Source organism: Lagenorhynchus albirostris, chromosome 6 (assembly GCF_949774975.1).
Source record: "Lagenorhynchus albirostris chromosome 6, mLagAlb1.1, whole genome shotgun sequence".
Taxonomy (NCBI): Eukaryota; Metazoa; Chordata; class Mammalia; order Artiodactyla; family Delphinidae; genus Lagenorhynchus; species Lagenorhynchus albirostris.
In genome coordinates this window covers 19,040,635-19,057,246 of record NC_083100.1, presented here as the reverse complement: position 1 = coordinate 19,057,246, position 16,612 = coordinate 19,040,635, and the positions used below count along the sequence as shown (strand labels likewise).

General features: G+C 47.4%; 2 protein-coding genes and 1 pseudogene across 7 annotated transcripts in view; all 3 read left to right on the top strand.

Annotated features, from left to right (window-relative positions):
* STK36 (serine/threonine kinase 36) overlaps nt 1-9,272 on the top strand; it is a 30,655-nt gene extending 21,383 nt beyond the window's left edge. For 3 of the 4 annotated variants that reach the window (XM_060152096.1, XM_060152098.1, XM_060152099.1), the window contains 7 exons: nt 22-132; nt 1,510-1,584; nt 2,010-2,184; nt 2,443-2,590; nt 2,822-2,969; nt 3,532-4,278; nt 5,512-9,272. In XM_060152096.1, coding sequence (XP_060008079.1) covers nt 22-132; nt 1,510-1,584; nt 2,010-2,184; nt 2,443-2,590; nt 2,822-2,969; nt 3,532-4,278; nt 5,512-5,655 — 1,548 coding nt within the window. In that variant the 3' untranslated portion in view covers nt 5,656-9,272. The remainder of the gene's footprint in view (nt 1-21; nt 133-1,509; nt 1,585-2,009; nt 2,185-2,442; nt 2,591-2,821; nt 2,970-3,531; nt 4,279-5,511) is intronic. The other variant, XM_060152097.1, reaches the window with a different exon arrangement.
* Nucleotides 9,273-13,165: 3,893 nt separating this feature from the next.
* The window catches only part of TTLL4 (tubulin tyrosine ligase like 4), a 39,102-nt gene continuing 35,655 nt past the window's right edge, over nt 13,166-16,612 (top strand). For all 3 annotated transcript variants that reach the window (XM_060152094.1, XM_060152093.1, XM_060152092.1), the window contains exon 1: nt 13,166-13,313. The gene's annotated coding sequence lies outside the window, so the exon portion shown is untranslated. The remainder of the gene's footprint in view (nt 13,314-16,612) is intronic.
* Nucleotides 14,952-15,447, top strand: LOC132522472 (UDP-N-acetylglucosamine transferase subunit ALG14 homolog; annotated as a pseudogene).

The window sequence follows — 16,612 nt, the reverse complement described above, 5'->3', positions numbered from 1 at the left end:
ACCTTGTCTAACTCTCCACAGAGCGCGGCAGCCTGTCTGTTGGGACAGCTTGGTCAGCAAGGGGTGACTTTTGACCTCCAGCCTGTGGAGTGGATTGCAGCTGCCACACATGCCCTGTCCGCCCCTGCGGAGGTGAGCTCTACCAGGGAATGCAGACACGCATTTTCTCTGAGTCAAATAAGATCTGCGTTCAGGGAGAAAGACTGAAATGCCAGCAAGCCTAGAGTAAACTAAGGAGTGTGAGAGAATCAAGGCGTCTTTCCTGTCCTATCCTTCTGCCCTCGGATAATAGATCCCTCTGAGTCCAGACTGTCAGGGCTTTAGGTTTGTTGTTAACTTGCAGGACCTCTGATGGGGGAGGGGGAGGGTGTGTGTGTGTGTGTGTGTGTGTGTGTGTGTGTGTGTGTGTGTGTGTGTGTGTGTGTGTGTGTGTGTGTGTGTGTGTGTGTGTGTGTGTGTGTGTGTGTGTGTGTGTGTGTGTGTGTGTGTGTGTGTGTGTGTGTGTGTGTGTGTGTGTGTGTGTGTGTGTGTGTGTGTGTGTGTCTCTCTCTCTCCCCCCCCCCTCCCTCTGGCACTTGCCTCCTGAAGGATCTCCCCTCCAGCCTCTCTCCTCTCCAGTCCATTTTCTTCACTGCCACCAAAGTGAGCTTTCGTAAAGGAAAACCTGCCCATTTGTTCAACCAGTAATTATTTCACACATAAATATAATAGTGAGCACCAGGCACTATTCTCGGCTTTGAGAATACAGTAGTGAAAGGAGAGACACAAAAATCTCGCCCATGTGGAGCTTGTGTAAGTCCTCAGTGGCTTCCCACGGTTTCTGGGTTAATGCCTAAATTGGTTAGCAGGCTACTCAAAGCTCATCTGTTCCCTCTGGGCTCTCTAATCCTGCTCCACCAAAGAATTAACATTTCCAAAGTTCACTGTGGTCTCTCACGACCTGCCTTTATGGAAGCTTTGACCTCTCCCTTCCTCATCTCCCTTTTATTTTATTTTTTTTTAATTTTATTTATTTATTTAACATCTTTATTGGAGTATAATTGCTTTACAATGGTGTGTTAGTTTCTGCTTTATAACAAAGTGAATCAGTTGTACACATATACATATGTCCCCATATTTCTTCCCTCTTGCATCTCTCTCACTCCCTCTCGTCTCCCTTTTAAACTTTTAATTCCATCAGTTTCCTACCTCCAGGAGGCAGAGTTAGCACTCTCAGCTGTGTCCCGTTCCCTCTCCACAGCCCTCACTCACAGCCTCTCGTGTAGCAAAAGCATCTTCCTAAACTCTAATGGTTTGTCTGCCTGCTCACCCTACTGACTGTGTGTCTTTAGGACAGAGTTAGTCATTGAACGAATAGGCAGGAGCCAAGACTCCTAAGTCCAAAAGAACTCTCCCCACTACACCAGGCTGAAGAAGAACTCCTCCTGCCTGACTTGGAGTTGGGAGCACAGGCCTGTGTGGTCACCTCACCCCTCTCAGATCTGCTCTCTTCCCACCTCTCTCCGACAGGTCCGGCTGACTCCACCGGGTGGCTGTGGATTCTATGATGGCCTCCTCATGCTTCTGCTGCAGCTGCTCACCCAGGTACAGCTGCATCCTAGGACGGATGGGAAGTAAGGAGAGCTGCTTTGGGGAGCCACTGGCCAATAGGAAGGAAGAAGCAACACAGTCACCTCTCCTCTCACACCGCCTGTGATGGCCTTAAATGGGACCCATCTGCTGTCAGTACGGACCCTTTGAGGGGAACCATTCAGCTACATCCATTGGGATTCAGTGGGAAGAAAGTTGTAATTCCCTGGTTTCCAGTAGACATACACATGGGTTGAGAGGTCAGGGGTTAAGATGTGATAAGCGAGGGAACTGGGACAACAGGGAAATCCTAGGTGGGAAAACAGAAGGAATTATTTCTGGGACTCCTCTTCCTCATAGGTCAGGGACAAGAGTGAAAAAAGGCGTTTTGACTCCTGTCTTGGACCTCCTCGTTTACCCTCATTCAATTTTGTCTCTAGCAGGGGAAGGGTAATCCAGTAAGGGTCGTGGCTAGCTCAGAAATGTGGACCGTTCTGTGGCACCGCTTCTCCATGGTGCTGAGGCTCCCTGAGGAGGCATCTGTACAGGAAGAGGAGCTGTCACTGTCCAGTCCACAAAGCCCAGAGCCAGACTGGACGCTGATCTCACCCCAAGGTATCTTTCCAACAGCACAGCCCCTCTTGTCGGGCCAGTGTGTTGATTCCTCTTCAAGGGGAAACAGCCTAGAACTGGGTTAGCCCATGGAGGTGGCTACTGCTGCTGCCGCCTGGGGAGAGGGTGGCAGAGTCTGTGCTGGAGCTGTTCAAGGACAGGGAAGGGACTGAACAGGGGGTAGCCCTGAGAGCCTTGGGGACGCAGTGGCATCCTGACCTCTTGCCTGCTCCACTGGGTCCCCATTCTTGGTGTTTCCAGGTATGGCAGCCCTGCTGAGCCTGGCCATGGCCACCTTTACCCAGGAACCCCAGTTATGCCTGAGCCACCTGTCTCAGCGTGGAAGTATCCTCATGTCCACCCTGAAGCATCTGCTTTCGCCAAGCTTCCTGCATCACCTGACCCAGGCGTGAGTTGGAGCTAGAGGAGGGAGACCAGAAAATTCAATGTTGGCTGTTGGGGGGAGGAGGAGGGGAAGGCAGGAGAGAAAGAGCTGACAGCTTGAGCTATGAGGCAAGAAATGGGATTACTGAGGTTGGGGAAGGAGAGCTGGACTAGGGAATTTGAGAAGAGTCGGGGGAAGAAAGCTAAAGGGTGGGTGCACCAGACTGAGTATATCCTTCCACTCTCCCCTCCTTAGGCCTCAGGGGCCTGAGTTTCTCCCCGTTGTGGTGCTCTCTGTCTGCCAGCTCCTCTGCTTCCCCTTCGCCCTGGATGTGGACGCTGACCTCCTTGAAGGTGTCTTGGCTGACCTCACAGACTCAGAAGTCACAGCCCACCTGCTGCAGGTACTGGGGAAGCTACCCAGGCAGGAACGTGGGAGAGGAAGGTGGCCCAACCCTGTGTACTCAAATTCACTTCCCGACAGCTCCGGGGCTCTCACAGGCCCCTGTAGGAGTGCAGCACCTGGCTTGGTCTAAGAGTTGAGTGGAGAAAGCATTCGGGCCTGAACAGAGGCATGTGGTTGGAGCTGGGCTGGTGCCTCTTCTCTCCATCAGTCCGATATCTGGATTCACTTGGAACCCAGTGGGGCAGATATCTTAGTCTAGGCCCTGGAGACTCAGCTCCTCAGCTGGGAATCACTTCCTTGGAAATTGTTGGCATTAAGCAGTGAGTGGGTCTCTGGAGCAGAGAGACTAAGTCCTTGCAGAGCAAGGCATGGACTTGGGAAGGACCTGTTCTCCTGGGCTCCACGTTGTGTCTCACGTGCGGTGCTGTGGCTCAGGTCTTCCGGCTTTCTGTGGTATTCTCACCAGAGTTTGGCTTTTCTCTCTCCCAGATTGTGGGCTCCGTCTCAGTATCTTGCTGCAGTGTATTCTCCCTCTCCCTGCACCCCTCCCCCTTCTCCAGGTCTGCCGCCACCATCTTCCACTGACACAAGCCGAGCTGCCCATCAGTCTGCTCACACGCCTGGCCCTCTCTGAGCCCCCCTCTCTCAACCAGTTTGTGAGCACAGTAGCCGCCTGCCCTACAACCACCATCTCATTCCTCTCAGCTGCCCTCCTGGGTGACCAGCCGCTGCTGACCTCTGACCTTCTCTCCCTCCTGGCCCACACCGCTCGGGTACTGTCTCCCAGCCATTTGTCCTTTATCCAAGAACTCCTGGCTGGCCCCGATGAATCCTATCGGCCCCTGCGCAGCCTCCTGGGCCACCCAGAGAATTCTGTGCGGGCCCGTACTTACGGGCTTCTGGGACACTTGCTCCAGCACAGCGGAGCCCTGCGTGGGGCCCTGCAGAGCCAGCTAGGACTGCTCAACCTTTTGCTGCTGGGGCTTGGAGACAAAGACCCTGCTGTGCGGCGTGGTGCCAGCTTTGCTGTGGGCAATGCAGCCTACCAAGCTGGTCCCCTGGGGCCTGCCCTGGCAGCTGCGGTGCCCGGTATGACCCAGCTCCTTGGAGATCCTCAGGCTGGTATCCGGCGCAATGCCGCATCAGCTCTGGGCAACTTGGGGCCTGAGGGTTTGGGGGACGAGCTGGTACGGTGCCAAGTACCCCAGCGGCTCCTAGAGGTGGCGTGTGGAGACCCCCAGCCAAATGTGAAGGAGGCTGCCCTCGTTGCCCTCCGGAGCCTCCAACAGGAGCCCTGCATCCATCAGGTACACCTGAGGGGACTTTGGAATCACCATGATGGGGCTGGTTTTCACAACATTTTTCTGAGATAGTCTTTAAGGAATTGGGACATCTAGAAACCCAAGCTGTATCCTTCTCTGGGATCAGGAAACCCAGGGGCCGTGACTTGGTCATGAGTTTTTCATCTAACATTTCACACCTGGAGAAGGGAGGGGACCTGGAAGAAGGCTCCATTGAGCTAGGAGATGCCTGGGATCTCAAGGACCAGCGTTTCTTTCTTCTGGAGGCTGTGCAGGAGGGAGGTGAGGGAAGACTAGACGTTGAGGTATAGAGTGGTTTCATTCTGAGGGCCATGAAGGTGCTAACTATCTTTTTTAGCACTTACCATGTGAAAAGTACCATGCTAAGCATTTTACCTTTATTATCTGGTTTAAGCTTTGCTTCTCATTTTGCAGGCAATGAAACTGAGGCACAAAGAATTTAATAACTTGTCCAAGTTACAAAGCTAATATGTAGGATTGGACTTTTGAACTCAAGAGTCTAAGTCCAGAGCCCATGCTCTTTTTTTTTTTCCTTTGGCTGTGCCACAGGGCATGTGGGATCTTAGTTTCCTGACCAGGGATTGAACCTGTGGCCTCTGCAGTGAAAGCATGGAGTCTTAACCATTGGACCACCAGGGAAGTTCCTAGAGCCCATGTTCTTAACCTGCTTTACTCTGTTTTTTTCTTTTTTCTGCTCAATTTTCAGTATATAAACAGCCCAATGGAAAAATCATACGTCTACCTATGATAAAGCTAAACCTCCAAATTATAATAGTTCAATGTGGCAGCATCGGGTGGTCCATGCAGAAGGGAGGTTCTGACAGGATGGTTATGATATATATTAGAGTTTTTTGGCAGTCCGTGTGGGGAAATAATAAAAGGGATTCTTGGTGGTAAGGAGGTCCAGACCCACTGGTCTAGATCCACAGCTGGGAGTCTTACCTTTTGGCTTAGTTTTACTGCTGCATTTATTACCTCTTCCTGGGGACAAGTGCATAGGTCCTTTGGTGCCTTGGTTTCATGGTCTATAACCAAAGAGAATGGAAATAGACCTCTGGTCCTGGTGATTCCTGTCCCCAAGGTCTGTCTTCTCCCACACAACCTATTTTGAGTCCCCAAGAGCTCATTTTCCTTTTCTTCCTTTTCTAGAGTGGGAATTGCTGGGCCAAATCACAGTCCTCTGCATGTCATGTTCTGTCATCTCTCTCTATCCCACAGGTGCTGGTGTCCCTGGGTGCCAGTGAGAAGTTAGCCTTGCTCTCTCTGGGGAATCAGTTACTGCCACGTAGCAGTCCCAGGCCGGCCTCTACCAAACACTGCAGGAAGCTCATTCACCTCTTGAGGCCAACCCACAATACATGACCCCAGATTCCTGGGGTCCAGCCTCCAACGTTCATTGCCCTACTGTTGCCAGCCCTTCCTTCTTCTGCTCTACAAGCCGCCAACTCAACCAAGAGCTAAAGAGACTGAAAGAGATAAGCTGCCAATCAACTGATTTGAGAACGAGAACCTAGAAGAGATTTATGTATAAAGCTCCTTCTTTCCCCCAGATTCAGGATGATTTCAGCCAGTAAACTTCATTATTGTTGGTGCCAGAGGAGATTCCTTTCTTCTCTACATCAGGGGGTCTTTTCTCCAATAATGTGCCTTTAAACCCAAGGGACATGCCTCCTGGACCTTAGGGAGACACCTTCTACCTGAGAGGTCTCTTCCTTTCTGGAGCTCCTGAAATCTTCCCAGCAGGTTCTTGTTTTAGATGCAGTGGTCCCAGACAGTGATGAAGACAGAGCCTGCCTCTAGGGGATAGCCTGCTGTGGGGATAAATGCCATCAGTGCCTGTTATGGAGGGCTCCCCAGCCTGTAGCCCCCATTCCCATCCATTGGTGGGGGTGTACCTTTTCTTTCTTCCTTCCTCCCTCCCTCCCTCTTTCCTTCCTTCCTCCCTTCCTTCCCTTCCCTTCCCTCCCTTCCTTCCTTCCCTCCCTCCCTCTCTCCTTCCTTTTTCCTTTTTTTTTTTTTTTTAACCCTACTTGGAGCTGCCAGGGTAAAGAGTTGAGAGATTCAGCTCTTTTAGCTGATGTGTGATGCTGGAAGCACTGGTTTTCTGTTCACAGAAGATCCTGGTTTGGAAGCTTATTTATATCTTTTCCTGCCTTCCAGCTTCCTCCATCCCAGATGAGCTGCATGTGATCACCTACTTCCAAGCCAGGGCCAGTGGAGCTGAAATAGGAAAGGATAGGATTAAACAGAGGGGTAAATTGGATTGCTTTCTGATCTCAGGCTCAGTGACTAGTTTTAATATTTGGTGGAGTTTCAATGTATAGGGAAGCCCAGCTGCTTTAGAAGGATGGCTGTTTATGGAGATTGTGCAGTTTACCAGAAAGGGATGTTTGGCAGGCCCGTTGGTTAGAATCATAATCCATACTGGAAAGCTTAAACCTTCACTCACTGGATAGCTTGCAGCCAGCTTCCCAGAGCCCTAATTTCTCCATCTGTAACATAGGGAGACTACTTTTTGTCCTTCCTTAAATTCCACTTGTTTTAGAAATGAAAGATGAGTAAGGTGCCTTTATTTATTTATTTTTTTTTTTTGCGGTATGCGGGCCTCTCACTGTTGTGGCCTCTCCCGTTGCGGAGCACAGGCTCCGGATGCGCAGGCTCAGCGGCCATGGCTCACGGGCCCAGCCTCTCCGCGGCATGTGGGATCTTCCCGGACCAGGGCACGAACCCATGTCCCCTGCATCGGCAGGCGGACTCTCAACCACTGCGCCACCAGGGAAGCTCAGGTGCCTTTATTTTTATAAAGAATTCATTTAGACCTCATCTTCATTGCCCACTGTCTGTGTTTATATTTTGGCAAAAATAACATTTTTTTCTAGAGACCACCATAATTTCTTCCTATCCAGATTATTTTAGTTCAGTTCAATATATATTTATTTATTTGTTTTTTAAAGTTGTTTATTGAAGTATAGTTGAATTACAATGTGTTAATTACTGCTGTACAGCAGTGACTCAGTTATACATACATATATACATTCTTTTTCATATTCTTTTCTATCATGGTTTGTCACAGGATATTGAATATAGTTTCCTGTGCTATACAGTAGGACCTTGTTGTTTATCCATTCTATATATATCAGTTTGCATCTGCTAATCCCAAATTCCCAATCCAGCCCTCTCCCAGGCCCCTCCCCCTTGGCAACCACCAGTCTGTTTTCTATAACATATATTTATTGAGTCCTTTCTATACGCCAGATACTATTCTAGGCACTGGAGGTAAAGCAATGCCTGTTTGTCATAGAGTTTCCATTCTGGTTGGGGAGACAGTGGGCTTATTAAAATGAGTGAATTGCAGACTCCCCTGGTGGCGCAGCGGTTAAGAATCCACCTGCCAATGCAGGGGACATGGATTCGAGCCCTGGTCGGGGAAGATTCCACATGCCTGGAGCAACTAAGCCCGTGCGCCACAACTACTGAAGCCCGCACGCCTAGATCCCGTGCTCCACAACAAGAGAAGCCACCGCACTGAGAAGCCCGTGCACCGCAATGAAGAGTAGCCCCTGCTCGCCGCAACTAGAGAAAGCCTGCGCGCAGCAACGAAGACCCAACCCAACCAAAAATAAATAAATAAAATATTAAATTACTTAAAGAAAACTTAAAAAAATAAATTTTTTAGTATGTAGGAATGTGATAAAAGCTCCAGAGAAATACAAAGCAGGAAGGGGGGGATGAGGAATGCTGAGTTGGATAGCCAGGGTAGACCTCACTTAGAAGGTGACATTTGAACAAAGCAGTGCAGCTCTCTGAGGGAAAAGACTATGCAGGGAGAATGGTCTTCAAAGGCCATTGGAGTATGGCCGTATGGAAGTACGCCTGGAGTGCTTGAGGAGCTATGAGGAGGCCAGTTTGGATGGAAAAGTGAAGAAGGGGGAGAACAGTAGGAAACGAGGACAGGAAGGTAATAGGGACCAGATGTAGGCCTTAAAGACCTTACATTTTACATAGAGTAGGGATCTATTGGAGAGTTGGATCAGAGGAGTTCTGAGATCTACCTTATGTTCTAAAAGATTGCTCTTCATTCTTGTATTGTGATGGACAGTGAGGAATGGGGGAGGATGGGAAGTAGTGTGGGCAATTAGGAGGCTATTGTAATAATCCACATGAGAGATAATGGTGTCCTGGACTGGAGTGGTACCAATGGAGTGGTGAAAAGTAGTCATATTTTGAATGTATTTTGAAGATGGAACAAATAAGTTTTCTTGACTGATTGGATGTGAGAGTGTAACAAAGGAAAGCAGTCAAGGATGACTCCATGGTTTTTGGCCCGAGCAATTGGAAGGATGGAGTTGCCATTAACTGAAATGGGGAAGGCTGTTAGTGGAGTGGTAGTGGGTGGGAAAACTCTAGTTCAGTTTTGAACGTTAAGTCTATTAGCTGGAAATTTTCAAACATACACAAAAGTAGAGAGATTAGTTCAGTGAACCCCATCACCACTTCGATAGCTACCATATATATTCTTTTTTTTTTTTTTTTTTTGCGGTACGCGGGCCTCTCACTGTTGTGGCCTCTCCCGTTGCGGAGCACAGGCTCCGGACGCGCAGGCTCAGCGACCATGGCTCACGGGCCCAGCCGCTCTGCGGCATGTGGGATCCTCCCGGAACCGGGGCACAAGCCCGTGTCCCCTGCATCGGCAGGCGGACTCTCAACCACTGCGCCACCAGGGAAGCCCTATTCTTTTTTTACTTAAATATTTTGAAACAAATCCTGGGCAACATATGTTATCCATGAGTACATCGGAATGTATCTCTGACAAATCAGAAATTTTGTTTTTGTTTTTCACAAAACCACAGTACTTCACTAAGACCTGTCTAGTTAACGCAAATATGTATACAGTATTGTGTATTTAAATCTGGATTTTTTTTTCCTAGAAGGTAAACTAGGGGGAATTACCTTGTAAAGGAATTATTTGCTTTTTCCAAATAATTTGTTAAACACTAGCTTGAAATATTTTGCTTATCTGGTATGTAAACAATTTAATGTAGAGAAATTAAATTTACATCCAAACTTTTTAGGCTATTGCATCAAGCAATAATTAATTTTTTTTTTTTTTTCGTTACGCGGGCCTCTCACTGTTGTGGCCTCTCCTGTTGCGGAGCACAGGCTCCGGACGCGCAGGCTCAGTGGCTGTGGCTCCCGCGCCCAGCCGCTCTGCGGCATGTGGGATCTTCCCGGACCGGGGCACGAACCCGTGTCCCCTGCATCGGCAGGTGGACTCTCAATCACTGCGCCACCAGGGAAGCCCTAAAACCTGTATTTTATTCAGATTTCCTTAATTCTTACCTAATTTCCTTTTTCTGTTCCAAGATCTCATTACACATCATTTAGCTGTCCTTGGGCTCCTCTGGCTCTAACAGTTTCTTAGAAGTTTCTTGTTTTTGATGACCTTGACAATTTTTCTTTAACATCTTTATTGGAGTATAATTGTTTTACAGTGTTGTGTTAGTTTCTGCTGTATAACAAAGTGAATCAGCTATATGCATACATATATCCCCTCCCTCTTGCATCTCCCTCCCACCCTCCCTATCCCACCACTCTAGGTAGTCACAAAGTGCCGAGCTGATCTCCCTGTGCTATGCGGCTGCTTCCCACTAGCTATCTATTTTACGTTTGGTAGTGTATATATGTCCATGCCACTCTCTCACTTTGTCCCAGCTTACCCTTCCTCCTCCCCGTGTCCTCAAGTCCATTCTCTACGTCTGCGTCTTTATTCCTGTCCTGCCCCTAGGTTCATCAGAACCTTTTTTTTTTTTTTAGATTCCATATATATGTGTTAGCATACGGTATTTGTTTTTCTCTTTCTGACTTCACTCTGTATGACAGACTCTAGGTCCATCCACCTCACTACAGATAACTCAATTTCGTTTCTTTTCTGGCTGAGTAATATTCCATTGTATATATGTGCCACATCTTCTTTATCCATTCATCTGTCAATGGACACTTAGGTTGCTTCCATGTCCTGGCTATTGTAAATAGTGCTGCAATGAACATTGTGACCTTGACAATTTTGAGAGGTACTGGTCAGGTATTTTGTAGGATGCTCCTCTACTGGAATTTGCCTGGTGTTTCTCATGCCTAGACTGGAATTATGGGTTTTGGGGAGGAAGATCACAAAAGTAAAATGCCATTTTCATCATATATCAAGGGCATATACTATCTACATGACTTAGGACTTGGTGTTGACCTTGATCACCTGGCAGAAGTGATGTTTGTCAGATTTTTCTACTGTTACTACTTTTGCCCTACTCCGCCTCCTTTTCCATACTGTACTCTTTGGAAAGAAGTCACTCTGCACAGCCCAAACTTAAGGAATGGGGGTTATACTCCCCCTCCTTTAGGGCTGAGTATCTACATAATTTGGGGGGAATTTTTCTGCATAGGAGATTTGTCTTTTTATCACATTTGTGAATATATTGAACCATTTATATCAGGGACTCATGGGTATTTTATACTTTGGGTCATAAACCACTATTTATTTGATTTTATTGCTCAAATTGTTCGAGCTTTGGTCATTGGGAGTTCTTTCAGTTAGCTCCTGTGACATACACCCACCGATCTGTTTTTTGTTTGTTTGTTTGTTTTAGGAACACTTTCTTTCTGGCACTACCAGATGCTTCGGGCTCATTTTGTATATTTCCTGTTCCGGTCTGAGAATCAGCCTTTTCTCTAGGGAGCCCTGGTTCCTTGTAATGTAGTGGTATTAGAAACTAAGACCTGGATGCTACCTGTGCTCGTTGCTACTAGGGTGTTTGCTGTAGTATTTTAAAGCAAAACCAACCCCCTAGCACCATGTTGTTTAATACCTCATAGTGTCTGTAAAAAAATAAGGATATCTTCTTAAAAGATGTCAAAATGTCAAAATGTCCTGTGGCTGCCAGAAAAAATTACCACAAATTTAGTGACTTAAAACAACAGAAATTCTCTCACAGTTCTGGAAGCCAGAATTCTGCAATCGGGCTGTCTGAAGAACCCCATTCCCTCAGAATGTTCTAAGGAAGAATCCATTCTTGCCTCTTCTACCTTCTGGTAGCCCCAGGCATTCCTCTTCACTCTGATCTGTACCTCCTTGGTCACACTGCCTCTTCCTTTTTTCTGTGTATTCTCTGTGTCTGTCCCAGCTCCCTCTGCCTCACTAGGGATACTTGTTATTGGGTTTAGGGCCCACCCAGATAATCCAGGAAAATTCCTTAATCCTTTCAAGATCATCCTCTCAAAATCCTCAATCACATATTTTGTCATATAAAGTAATATTTACAGGTTCCTGGAATTAACACAAGGATATATTGGAGGGGGGTCACCATTCAGTAAACTACAATAAAAATATTAATAATGATTTCTTAACGTTATCTATGTTCTTAATATTCCCCCATCCATGTTCAGATTTCTCTATTGTCTCAAAAGTATCTTTTTTGTTTTGTTTTGTTTTTTGCAGTAGGCGGGCCTCTCAGTATTGTGGCCTTTCCCGTTGCGGAGCACAGGCTCCGGACGCGCAGGCTCAGCGGCCATGACTCACGGGCCCAGCCGCTCCGCGGCATGTGGGATCTTCCCGGACCGGGGAGCACAAACCCGCGTCCCCTGCATCGGCAGGCGGACTCTCAACCACTGCGCCACCAGGGAAGCCCAAAAGTATCTTTTTTGCAGTTGGCTTATTTGCATCAGGATCTAAACAAGGTCCACTCATTGATGTAATTATGTCTCTTAAGTCTCTTATGATATAGAACACCTCACTCTTTTTTTATACTCTGAAATTGTCGGAGAAATTAGGTCATTCCCCGATACATTGGCCTACATTCTGGATTGGTCAAATGGCTTTTTTGTGACGACGTTTCTCTTTATTTCCTGAAAACTGGAAGTTGGAGCCAAGAGTTTGATTAAGATTCAGATTCAACTGATTTTTAGACAAAAATACACTACTTCCTAAGTATTACTGTGTAGTTCAAATTGCATCATATCATGAGACATAATTTATAGCTGCCCCACATTTCATGATCTAAGAGTGATTAAAATATACAAGTGATAGCAAATGTCCTTTCAGTGTAAAAATCCCCCATCAACCCTCTAATGATTTTAGCATTTATCAATGACTGTTGCCTAAATCAAATATTTATTAAGCATCTTTGTTCTGGTCCCGATTATTTTCCTTAGGTTAGTTTCATCTTTTATTGTCCCCTTTATTTCTGTAGCAGACTATTTAGAAAAGTTCTTTTCACCCTCCATCTCTCTTGAGATCTCCAAATCCATTAGGTCTAGGGACATCTGAGACTGAGGGGGTACAATCTGTCTTGCCTGGCGAGATAATTAACTGAGTCAGTGTTTCCTAAAGTTCACACTTGGAGCCCAGGAAGCAGGTGGTTGTAATTGGAGCCTGTTGGGTGGGTGGGGTTAGGGGAAGGTGGGTAGAGGGAAGCATGGCGGATCTGGCGATCTATCCTTTCCTGGGGTCAAACTCAAAGGCTTACTGGAAGGAACTACAAGAAAATTCTTTAATAAAGCCTGAGCTCTTTGATTTTAGAGGAGCGAATTAAGGCACGGCCGAAGAAAGAGTCCATAGGGGTTAGGTAGAATCAAGGTATAGCGGGGTCCTGCAGCGCCAGAGCTTAGCCTTTAACAGATTTAACCTTGAGACTACATCTCCCAGAATTCCACTCGACGAGTCCCACCCCCCGTTGAAGCGATTGCGTGTGCGCGAGCCCTGTGACCGCCTGCCCTCCCAAACTCCACAATCCCCGAGATTCCGCGCGCCTGCCTCCCTCCCGCTGGAATCGCCGCTTCAGGCCCTCCGTCCGTCCGCTGGGGGCGCGCGCAGTGCGTGGCTGGTGGCAGCGGCGCCGGCGGCTGATAGCGCGGGCCGTGTGGCCGTGCGTGGTTGCTAGGGGCGCCTGAGGCCGCCCGCTCGCCCGGAAGGCCAAGGGAGGAAGCAGCCCGGAGCCGGCGCCCAGCCGGGGCGAAGCTGAGTCCGCTGGGTGAGTGTGGCCGTGGAGCCAGGAAAATGACCCTCCGCCGCCCCGACTCTCCCGCCCCTCCCTCTGCCCGAGTCCTTTCACGCGGCCCCCAGCCCTCTGGCCGCTCCTGTCCCAGCCCTGCTTCCTGCCCGCCACCTCTCCATCCCCTGGGAGGAGAGGGGGCCGCGTCCTCCCACCCTGCCAGGACTTCGCGCCTCTTCGGAACCCTTCTCCCCCCTCCCCCCTCCGCCCCCTTCCCCGCCACGCCCAGTGAACTTAGTCGCCCCGCTAAGTTTGGGTGCCCCGAACCCTGCAGCATCCTCTCACCCTGGGCCTCCGTGCCTCGTCTTTCCCGCTCCGCTGCAGTTTAAATTCTCCCTGCTTGGGTGTAAGCCCAAGCTCCTCTCAGGCCTCACGGCTGAATTTTACATGGATACCCACTTTTTAACTTCCCCATCTTCACTATCTGTAGAGAAATACTTTTTTAAATTAGAGATTCAAACAGCATCCGAGATGCTGTGGAATTAAATTCTTCATGTATCCATACATCCATTACTTCATTTAATCATTCAACAATTTTTAATAAACATCGACAAATATTTAGTGAGCCAGGGCACTGTGGAAGCCCCGGCGGGGGGGCGGATACAGTGGTGAGCAAGGCAGGCGTGTTTTCACAGAGCTTATAGTCTAGGGGAGATTTTAATCAGGTAAACAGCATTTGCCGTATGTGTGGTGTGCGTTCTGATAGAACATTAGAAGGATATTTAACCCAAATTTAGTTGGAAAACTATATTATCCCCATTCCCTGGTCTTCACATTCCCAATCTGGATCTAGGAAATGTTTTAATCCTTCCTTCCTTAGGGAGTTATCCCTGCTCTCTCAGTTACTCCAGATCCCATCTTCCTTAACGTCATTACCTGTTGATTTTAGCCAGTCAACGAGTAGCCGGGAGACCCTTTGGGACAGTGTTCTATCCCATCCTTAATTTCTTGCAATAAATACTGAGGCATTGTTTGCATAAAAACCACTCACTTGGTGCCCGTAAAGTTACCAGCTGCTTATTAATTGGGCTGAATGGAGCATTGAAAAATGTATCAAGTGTTTTCTGGGAATAAAGAGGTGAGAGGACATTCCAGATACAAAGTAGCTTTAGTAAAGATACTAAAGTAGCTTTAGTAAAGGCCTGAAAAGAGAACTGGAAACAGTCGGATAGACCTGAGCTGTTTTTGGAGGGAACCAGCCCGGGACAAATAGGAATAGGGAAATTAATAGGGGTTAGATCACAAAGGGCTTTGGATGTTTTGCTGAGGAGTTAGAATTACATCCTCCAGAGCAGTGGTTTTCAAGCAGGATATTCAGGGGCCTGAGACTTCCAAGGGATAGATATGCACATATAGTTTTAGAAGAATCAGTTCCCAGATCCTCAGCTTCCAAATGAACGCTTCTAAAACTGACCTTACAAAAAAGGGGTGGAGAGTGTCATATCTCTCACGCTCTCAAATTTTACTATAGCATATTTTTCTGAGTATAAAAACCTCAGGTTGGCAAACGGAATATTTTGGAAATATTAATTTCAGGGGGGCCTTCTTTGGTGTTTGATTAAGTTACCTCAAAAACCTAGAAGGGCTTCAGCGGCCGGCGCCGGGGGATAGCACGCATGCGTCTTCTCTTTGAATGGGTGGCACCCTTATCCTCGCGGCGGCGGCAGGAGCCGTGGCCGTGCTGCTGGCAGTGCGGCTATGGGTAGTGCTGCGTCCCCGCGCCGCTGTGCTCCGGCGGTCTCTCAGCCTCTTGGTGGTGGCTGGGTCCGGTGGGCATACCACTGAGATCCTGAGGCTGCTCGAGAGCTTGTACGATGCCTACTCTCCTAGACGTTATATCATTGCTGACACTGATGAAATGAGTGCCCGTAAAATAAATTCTTTTGAAGTAAATCGAGCTGATAGAAACTCCAGTGCTACGTTTCCCGAATACTATATTCACCGCATTCCCAGAAGCCGGGAGGTCCAGCAGTCCTGGCTGTCTACGGTACTCACCACCTTGTACTCTGTGTGGCTCTCCCTTCCCCCTGACTCACCGAGTGAAGCCAGATTTGGTAAGAAAACTGAGCCATATGGGAAAAAATTGACTTGCCCAAAGTCTGAGGGCCACTAAGTGGATCCAAACCCGGAAAGCCTGAGACTGCAGCATCTATACTCTAATCATTGTACTATTCTATCCTTCTGTTCGGGACATAACTATTGAATTCATGAATAAATTTCCTAATAGGGTCATAGAGATGAGATCACCTAGAAAAAACAAACAAACAAACAAACCCTAGAAGTCTTCCTGTCTTCCCCTGTGTAATACACACTGCTGTTAGAGTGAAGCTTGTTCCTTGTTGGGATATTCTGAATTCAGAAGAACACAACAGTTGGAGACTTCCCTGGTGGTCCAGTGGTTAAGACTCCACCCTCCCAATGCAGGGGGCCCAAGTTCGATCCCTGGTCAGGGAACTAGATCCTGCATGCTGCAACTAAAAGATCCTGCATGCAGCGAGGAAGATCCTGCATGCTGCATCCAAGACCCGGTGCAGTGAAATGAATAAATAAATATTAAAAAAAAAAAAGAACACAACAGTTAAATGTGTCTAAAATGTTTTTTGGGACCACAGATTTTTCAACCTGTATTGGATAGAAGTTGCATAAATTTTTTTAAGAGAGATTTCTTTTAGTTTAGATGTGTTAATCAGATAGTTAAAACTCATTTTATTAAATCGTCATGAAATGTTTATTTCAGTTACAGTTAATCCTTACCTTAGTTCTTTCTATAAAATATTTAGTATTTTCTACCTCCTCTTAACAAAAGGATAAACTTGTTTAAACTTGTGATGAAAAATTTTAGAGTTCAACTTTAAGATGTGCAAGGAATACATGGGTTTAATTTTTTTTTTTTTTTTTGGCTCTACCGCATGGCTTGCAGGATCTCAGTTCCCCAACCAGGGATTGAACCTGGGCCATGGCAGTGAAAGTCTGGAATCCTAACCACTAGGCCACCAGGAACTCCCCACGGAATACATGGTTTTAAAAATTCCTAGGGGAATACATGAGTAAAATCATCGGAAGAGTATATTGCAGGAAGACCACGGAAAGGTAATTAGCAGGAAGGTAACATCAGATTTGTGCTTGAGATTACTACTGTAGTGTCAGTGTGCAGTTTGAATAAGTAAGATTTTAGACTGAAGGCAGGGGGCCAATGAGAAAACTAGAGACCAGACTAGAGAGGATGAGGGCTTTATAGTGGTTGCAGTGAGAGAGAGGGTTTAGAGAGAGATTAACAG